The sequence below is a fragment of the Notamacropus eugenii genome, chromosome 3, assembly GCF_028372415.1.
Source record: "Notamacropus eugenii isolate mMacEug1 chromosome 3, mMacEug1.pri_v2, whole genome shotgun sequence".
NCBI lineage: Eukaryota > Metazoa > Chordata > Mammalia > Diprotodontia > Macropodidae > Notamacropus > Notamacropus eugenii.
The window spans coordinates 65,382,503-65,391,632 of record NC_092874.1 but is presented as its reverse complement, the minus strand read 5'-3'; the positions used below and the strand labels follow the sequence as shown (position 1 = coordinate 65,391,632).

Sequence of the window (9,130 nt, the reverse complement as noted above, 5' to 3'; positions counted from 1 at the left end):
GATTATTATCAATTGGTGGAATCGTAATATAAACTATTCTGGCTAGATAATCCTAGAAGACTGAGCTGGAAAAGGAACCTCTTAGATGAAGAAGCTTGGGAATGATAATGACTGGTTTCTTCTATTGTCATCCTAGAAGAAAAGGTTTAGGAATAGAATATTTTCTTCTGGCATGGCATTATTGAAGTCAAGGGTTTTTGGTGAAGGAGAGTCTTGGTAAATATGGCTCTTGTCGGCGATTCATGTTCTCATTCCTTCACTTCTTATTTCCCTGAAATGAAAGTCTAGAAATAGTGTAATGTTCAGTTACCATAGTCCCCTCTAGACCAACGATAATTGCTCACATTTAAAATGGAGAACTCAAAGGAAAATCAGCAATAAAAGAAGTTTTATTTTTTTACTTCCCTTCTACTGGAAGTCAAAAAAAACCCAGTGACAATATTCCCTCAGGTAAATGAGATTGCGTGCCTTATATCCAGACTTAATTTTCATATGCAAATGCTGATCAGACAGATAAAACTGGTTATTTCACAGACTCTCCACACAGAGGGCATACTAGATATTAAAATATCACACTTGCAATAAAGTCATGGGGAATTCATTATAAAATCATTCATGGAGAACTCGCAACTGGGATCTTGCAAAAAGCACACATGTCATGTGGATGCACTGTGGAGGATGGCTAATACCACCAGCCTTGACTATGTGAGAATGTGTTTAAACTTGGAACTACCTTCAGTTAAGCTTTTTTTTTATGACTGGGAAGAAGCAGTTAGAGTGATGGAATACAAAAATATAAGCATGCAGCCCTTTTATTTAGTTTTGCAAAGTACTCTGCTGATACGTCTGTATGATACATTATTGTGTTATACAAATACATTTATTTACAAAAAAACACTCCAGCTGTGCAAATGAATTGGTTTTTTTTTTTTTTTAATTTATGGATAGTTACCTTCCTGCCCATTCCTTCTATATTTTCAAAGCATGCATAAAAATTAACTTTGGTGTGGGAAAACTACTCTATGTGATCAGCCACATACAGTATTTTTTAATAGATCTATATATATGTATATATATGTACAAAAATTTGTCAGTTTACAGAAAGTACAGAAGTGTACATTTTAAAATCCACAATGCAGTGTGGGTTACCAGGTCTCAGTCAAAATGAACTCAAAGGAAGGGTTAGACTTTGCAAAGAAAATAATTAGCAAATACCAAATGCAAAAACAAAGAAATCTCTTTTCTTGGCTTGGCAAATTATTATACATAACCCTAATGGCAGTGCAACAGGTGCATTAGATTGCCCCCTACAGGTGAAGCCTGGTATCTGTGTGGAAGAGCGAGTCCAACATACTTCTTTCAAATGTACATCACTATAGTATCAAAATGTTTTGGCAAAAAGATTTTGAAAGGAACCATGAAGTCTGACAAAAATAGAAATCTGTAACAAAGCTAAATAACAGTAAAATAAAAGGAAATATTTTAGTATCAGATTTACAGTTTGTATAGTCACACTTGGGTATTTCTCTGTTTACTTCTAATTTCCATGATGAAAAATATTGTGTACAAAACAACACACTAAAATCTGAAGCCATATATGTCTTCCAAGCTCAATACAGGGTTTTTGCTTTTGATTTTAAAATTCATACACACACACACTCTATCTCTCTCATTCTCTCTCTCTCTCTCTCTGTCACACACACACACACACACGTGTACATGCATACACATACACACACAGAACCACACACTCCTGTATGTCTACTATCTTCTTTTCTCTTAACACATGCTCTCTATACTTAACAGGTGCTGATACAGACAATAAATGTTATGTAATTACAACAGCAACGAAGTTTAAAAAAGAAACAACAGCTTTACTCAAATTGATTAGTTCAATATTCAGTACATATTTAGCATCGAGCCTCAACGATACAACAAAATGTTACATTCTCCTGTGAAAACAGTTGTAGCCAACTCATATTCTAACATTAGCCTGGGTGAATTTGCACCAGTGAGCATTTCAGCCTTTAAGAGGTCTCCTTGGCTGCGGATGGGGTAGATTTGCTTGGGTTTCCATTCTGTGACTTGTAGCTGGTGAAGCTAGGGGTATGGATTGTCCTGATGGTCTTCACACCTTGATTCAGTGAAGTGGGAGAGGCAGGGGAAGGGGGAGAGGAGGAGGAAGAAGGAGGGGATGGTCGGCCATTTTGAGTCTGTATTGAGAATGAGAGATGGTGACCTTTACCTGTGTGAGTAGGGTTCTGAAATTTTAAGGAGCCGTTAGAGACAGAAGGGATATGAGAAGATGAGAAAGCAGTGCGACCTGTTTGGGGGCTGAGAAGGTTAGAGGAAGGAATAGATGATTTAGTAGGTGGATTAGGGGGACTGGGAGCATCACCAGTAGAAGCGGGCATAGAACTGCTTTTCCCAGAGCTGGGAGAAAAGGCCGGAATCTTAGAAGCAGGTAAGGAAGGGGAAGTAGCCTTCCAGTCCCCACCAGCTTTCTTAGCACTTCCATTAGCCTGCAAATAAAGACGGTGGGAGACAGTTTATCAGAAAGCTAGTATCATGATCAAATCAACAGGGCCTGGCAAATATAACCCTTCTCAGAATAAAAACGAACAGTTCAAGACCTGAGCTAAGGTCTACAGTGCTGTACTTGGACCTGGTAGAAACCCCCAAAGTGCACAAAGAAGAATGTATAGGATGGGAGAAGGGAGAGAGGGAAGGGTTCAGGAGAGAAGTCACATCAACCCAACTACCACTGACTACATTGGCCATGCTTCTGGAGTATTACGTGAGGATGGAGATGTTGTGATGGAAGGTTAATGCACATCTAAGGCAATGAATTAAAAACATAAGTTAGTACTGACAACTTGAAAAGGTGGCTGAACAGCAGGCTGGATTGGTTTCCCAAGCTGTTCTGATGAACCATTACATTCACCAAACAAAAGTCAACTGGTCTGGCACCTCATGTTAACAGCTGAAAACTGGAGTTACAAAGTAAAAGATGGTTGTTTGTTTTTATTACAAGCATGCATAAGCGTGGTGGAAGCTTCGCAAGGTTCATCTCGTCATGCCCCCAGATCCAGAACGTCTACTCAGACCATATTTTACAGAGAAAACACATTATTTGGTATGAATTAAGTCAGTGACTTGCATCTTAACAGCATTAGTGTCCATCCAAAGTTTGGGGTTAGGGTAAAACTACCTGTCGATATTGGCGGGGGTCCTGTAGCTTGGGTTGTTTGCTTGGCTTATCCACGTTTCCTTGTCTAGTCTTGGAACTCATAGGGATTGGCATCCGGCTTGTCTGGGGAGTACCACTAGAGCCCTGTAGGAGGAAGCAGTGAGAGAGAAGACAGATGACGAAACCTTTGAGCAAAGAGTCAAAGCAGATCACACCTTGTGCAGAAAAGCTTGGTGTCAGAAGCCAGGGACCTACATGCAGGAGAGGCTTATGAGACAGACATCACCACTGGGGTTAATTTCAAGAATCAAACGAGAGGAAACTGCAGAACTACTGATCAAATCAAATTTAATGTGGTTATGAGAGCATTCAATTCACACACCAAATCACTGTCCCAGAATCCTTGCACTGCCCATCACCAATCAGCAGCGGAAAAAAAGATGGAATTGATTAGCTGTTAGACACCTAATTGGGGAGGGAGGGGGTTGGGTTGGAAGGAGGGTGGATAAAGGAGTCGTGGACAACAGACACAAAACAAGCCACCTGAGAAAAAGCGAGTAAATCACAAGACACCTCTTGCCAATGGTGATTACGGCAGTTTTAGAAAGCGGTCGAATCTTTTCACTTCTCATTGTACTAAGATACCTTACGTGAGGCTGAAGGTATGGATGTAGGGGGTTCTAGAGTGGCAGAGATTTCTTCCACTACTACTGGGTTTCTGGGTGAGGACTCTTGAACTACATGGAATGAATACGTTAGAGAGTCTTGACGGGAAGGACACGAGGTATCGGCTAACGCGTGGGGGCTCATTTCGCTGATGGTATTTTCAAGTTGTTTAATAGTCTGTTCAAGGCTGTCTAGTGTTTTGTAGGTACTTTTTCGAATCTCATCAGTTCTAGAAGCTGGCTTTGAAATCTCTAGGCTGGTCTGTTCTTGTTTTCTGCTTGTATTTTTAGGAATTTCTTCAGGCAAAGACCTTGAAATTTCAAATCGCTTAGCTTCTTTGTGTTGTTTTAAAGTCCCGTCCTCTTCTTCTTCCTCATAAACCACTACCTGCAAGGTTTTCTTCCCCGTCTTGGTTCCTGTCCGGATGGCTTGAGTTAAAGCAGCCAGCTGTTTCTTAGGAAATTTGAATTTAAACTTTTTCTTAGGACTTTCAAATTGGTCCTCTGTCAGATCAGCCTTTTCATCAGAATTTGGAGAATAAGCATGGCTATCCTGGTTCAGCTCTGTCTTGCTCAATTCTGGTCCTCTTGGTATTTTGGTTTCTGCCAGATGTGACTGGGTCCTAAGTATATCCTCACGCTGCTCTCCGAGTCTTATACTGGCCACCTGATTTGAATCTAGGCTGTTAGCAATAGTTTGAGAAGTATTCCTTGGGTCTTCATTTTCCTCTTCTTCCTCCTCAATCTTTTCTTCTGTCATCATCCGTTCTAATTCCTCATCACATTCCTCAAATATAGTCGAGAGTCTTTTATATGCAGATCGAATATCCATGGGCTCATCAAAAATGATGATGACCGGTTTCTTATCTAAACAAACCACTGGTTCTTCATTTTCTGTACCTTCTTCTTGGGAGGTCCCTTCTTTCTTGGCATCAATATTAACTGTTTGTACATCTCCGCCCTTTCTGCTCACTATGTCATGCACCTCTCCACTTGATAGCACCTGGACAGCTGTTTTAGTAATCATAAAAGCAATGTTGTCAGTGGACAGATGGTCTTCTGTTGGAGAACTTGCTACTGCTTCTCCATCCTCACTGAAGTTCCCATTGGCATTTTTAGCTCCCTTAGATCTTAGGACAACTTGGCCATAGTCAAATGTGTGTGCTTCTTGGTTTGGAGTTGACTTTGAAGCTCCTGGAAGATTATTATTAAGCAACTGGACTGTATCAGTATGAGTAGCTAGGTTGGATTTATCCAGGTTTTCAAGTTCTTGTGGACTCATCTCTTTTAATTTTCCATAACTCACCTTCTGATTCTCAGTTTTAACCACAGTGTATTGTATGCTTGAGACTTGAGACCCTTTGCTTGCTTCACTTTCTGATAAGCCAGTTCCAGAGAGACCTGGGGAGACAGACACACTTTTGGGGGAATAGTCTTTACTGTCTCTAAGCAAACTCCTATTGGAGGCAGCATTTTCCTTCGTTAAGTTGCCAGTTTTACTTTCTAATGGCCCTGGTTCATCAGAAATATTATTTTCAGCTTTTCTTTCCCACTTGTCCTTAGGAAGGTCACTACCTTTTGGAATCCCTGTAGTAACATCATACACCTGAGAAGGAGGAGAGAAAACCACACATATTAATCAGAAATGGATTTGCCAAAGGAAAACAGTTAATTATTCTGCCTATATCAAATGAAGCATAGATCATGTAAACTCACCATTCGGGATTCCATTTGGGGGCCATTTTCATATGCAACATCAGATTTCCGTGTGTCTTCTTGGAAAAATTCCAAATTCTGGTAGAATAGTGTAGGACAGGTTATTCTATAAAACTACGTCTGCCCCATCCCACCTCCCCTCCTCAAAACATGAACTAAGCTAGAAGATTTCTTTAATGATACATCTAAACTATGCTGGCCAAGCATATGTCCAACACATGAATCAAGAAGCCTATAGTTATCTTATTACCTGCATTTATTTTGTTCTCCAGCTTCCAAAAATGCCCTGTTTTGCACAAGATGAAAGTCTTAATTAGCAAAATATGTCACGTATTTCAAATTGTGCAAGAGGAACCAAAGCTTATAAGGGAGAGATGAGGCTACCACACCCAAAGGACCAGACAAGTAACTTGCTGCGACTCAGGTCTGGCTGTTGGATTAGCAGAGTCTAGGAACCAAGAGGCAGCATGATGTGGTAGGAAGGGCACTGAACTGGAAGTCAGGAGGCTAAGGTTTTGGTCCTAACTGTGCCACAAATTTAGGTTCTGGGACAAATTCTCTAGGGTCCCTTTTCATGTTTTTCCCACTCTAAGACTTCAATGAAATCTTGTCCCACTTCTTTTTATGGAAAGGACTCCATGTGACAGAACTCATGCATTGAATGGGGAAGAAGTTTTGAGATTAAGAAAATAAACTCAATTCTTTAGTAATTAAGCAATGCAATTTAGAATGGATAATTATCATTATTTAAAGAATCACTTCTGCATTACTAACAGCTGAGGTGTGCGTGCCAAAATCAAAAGAAAAAGCCAACACTATCAAAAGGTTAAGTGTGAAATAAAGACAGATGCTAGACTGTAAAATCTATTTAATGGTGTACCTCCTTCATATCCCCAAAAGTGGGGTAGAGAAACATTTCTCTGAAGACAAGATATACACCATGACTTAAAGCTAACATTGAAAGTACAGCCACCATTCAATTAAGCACAGCTTGTTTGCAATACAATGTTATGCTGGTAGAAGCCCTGGCTTTAACACATGTCAGCAGAAGCCCTTGGGTGATTCTGCATAGCTGGTGTTATTGACAATCTTGCTGAAAGGTAACCATCAAGAAAAGGCACAGTGGTTACAGTGGGATATGGAACAAAAGGCACAATCATCGATTTGTGGTCAGAGTAATTTACAACATGTACACATGGATCACTGCAGAATGAGGAGCAACCCAGGAAGATCCTGAGTGACCAAGAGTAAAGAAGGGAAAGATGATTCCAGGACATTTAGGGAGATGCTGCACAAACCAAAGCTGCAGCTCAGGTACACAGAGTTTTAATCACATGAAAACCCTACAGAAAATGAAGGGAGGATGGCTTAGCATGGAGTGCAAGTGATCCACAAATTCAATCACTTGAAAAGCTTCAAATACCGCAGTATGATTTATGTCCGTTGAAATCCTATGTGTCTTATTTATTTAAAAACCAGAAAAAAAAAGACAGGGTCTATGACCAAAAAAAAATCCTATCACAGATGCATACTAACACCTTTGCCTTAAGAAAAGAGACTTTTAAATTTACATGCACTCCAATGGGATGTAAGATCCCTATGTCAGGTGCCTGGTACAAAGCAGGTAAATAAATACTTTTTAATGAATTCATAGGTAGGCAGCAGTCTTTGTTACATGATAGATAACCGGAGAGTTCTCACATGGCTATCACTTTTCAAAATAAACTAGGATGCAACCAAATGAACTTAAATTAAAACTGGACTGACTATAACTTTCAGTGATTTAAAAGAGAATTCAGAGTCTTATGGTCCCAAGGGAATTCACTAGGAACATCAAGTCTTACTATTCTATGGGTATGTAGAAGTCCCTGTTAATGAAGACATGTAGGTTAGAATGTCAGAAAAGCAGCTTCTCCTCTGCTTGTATTAATGTGTGTTCTCTTATGTATGCACATGTGTAATGTTCTGGCCTGAACAGAATATGTTTAGCCCATTTTATGGCAGTTATCGTTGGAAAAAACCATATGTGAACCAGTTTATATGGGGCTAATGCCTGTGTCTGTATACTATTCTGGCCTGAATAAGATGTCTTTAGCTCATTTTACTGACGATTGCCATCAGAAAAAGTGAATCAGAACCAGTTGATATGGTTCCCACCTACAGTTTGTTGGAATAGAGGCTCATTAGGCAGATGGGCTCTTTCTTTTTGGTGCACGAAGTATCTAATAACACTGCATGTGGGATCCAAGCACACTAACACTGCTTTCCTCCCCATGGTAACCTCAGCCAGCTTTCTTTCAGAAAAAGAGAAATCATTTCTTCAGCTGAGGAACACAGAGAAGAGAAGGAAAGACAGAAGATGCAGGATGACAAACGAGGGAGACCCAGGTTAGTGTCAGAGCAAGGAGAAAGAAGGAAATGTCACGGCCACGTGGCAGACAGGCTGGCGCCACTTTACCTTCCTTTCCTTGGGTTGTGTAACGGCCCCAGGCCTAGTGTCTTTAACTTGACCGTCAGTTCGGGCCTGCTCAACAGGACTGTTTGAATTTACATCCATAAAGGAGCACTTCTGGAATGCCTAAAGAATCAAAACACTGCACGTTAACATGTATCAAATCATGACTGATAAGAAAAGATGGAAGAAAATAGACGTGGTCCAGAAGGTTTGTAAATTCTAAGTCCTGGAGCGGTGACACAGACCTCAGAGCTAACTGAAAGTCCATTTGAAATCTAAGATTAAAAACTAGCTCTGAATTAACTGGATACGTTTAGTATTGTCTGGGGAATAAACACATATTGGGTGGGGTAAATGACTAGATATGGGTTTCCCTGGTAGGTTATGCAAATGAACAAATAAATTTTAAATACAACCTACAAGGATATAAATAAAATACATCAGTTAGAAAGAAGGAAAAACATCTATTCTTCACATCAGGAGACACTGCTACAGGTAGAGTCAGTAGGACACGTGTTCTGAACTGATTTTCATGTAGAGATTTCATGTAGAGAACCACAGAATAGAAAAGCTGATCTTTAATATTATCTTCCAACAAACCTCTCATTTTAGAGATGATGAAACCAAGGCTCAGAGGTGAGAGAACTGACCAGTTATCCACTCTTTACTTGTCTCTGTGGAAATTAGGGTCTCCTCAAATATTAAGTTTCATGAGTCTTGAGATGAAAAAAAAATTCTTTCACAACCAAAATTATGTTTGTAACATATATTGATACACACGCAGGTTCCTTTCGGATTGGGCAATACTGTCAACTACGAATATGGAGAACAGTCCGGCACCTGGGGCGCAGTTTCATCTCTGGGATATAATATGTTGGAGAAGCTATTTTGGCTCCTCTGAAAGTAGACACAGGATGACCAGTCCTAAAACATATCAATGGGGGCAAATCTAGATTCCTGACTCTTCTCTCCTGGATGAATACTTGGTCTACATTTCCAACTGAAAAAACAAAATGGTCCTTGATTGTCACACAGCTGGCTGGGGGAAGGCAACATACACATGTATACAGAAAATTAAAAACAAAATCTATACAAAGAGAAAAG

At 40.0% G+C, this 9,130-nt stretch overlaps 1 protein-coding gene across 16 annotated transcripts in view; it reads right to left on the bottom strand.

Moving 5' to 3' along the window:
- Window positions 1-371: 371 nt before the first annotated feature.
- KIAA1217 (KIAA1217 ortholog) overlaps window positions 372-9,130 on the bottom strand; it is a 564,412-nt gene continuing 555,653 nt past the window's right edge. For 14 of the 16 annotated variants that reach the window (XM_072651714.1, XM_072651715.1, XM_072651718.1 and 11 more), the window contains 5 exons: window positions 8,030-8,149; window positions 5,572-5,649; window positions 3,836-5,461; window positions 3,212-3,334; window positions 372-2,522 (listed from right to left, as the gene is read on the bottom strand). In XM_072651714.1, coding sequence (XP_072507815.1) covers window positions 2,028-2,522; window positions 3,212-3,334; window positions 3,836-5,461; window positions 5,572-5,649; window positions 8,030-8,149 — 2,442 coding nt within the window. In that variant the 3' untranslated portion in view covers window positions 372-2,027. The remainder of the gene's footprint in view (window positions 2,523-3,211; window positions 3,335-3,835; window positions 5,462-5,571; window positions 5,650-8,029; window positions 8,150-9,130) is intronic. The other 2 variants (XM_072651730.1, XM_072651731.1) reach the window with 2 other exon arrangements.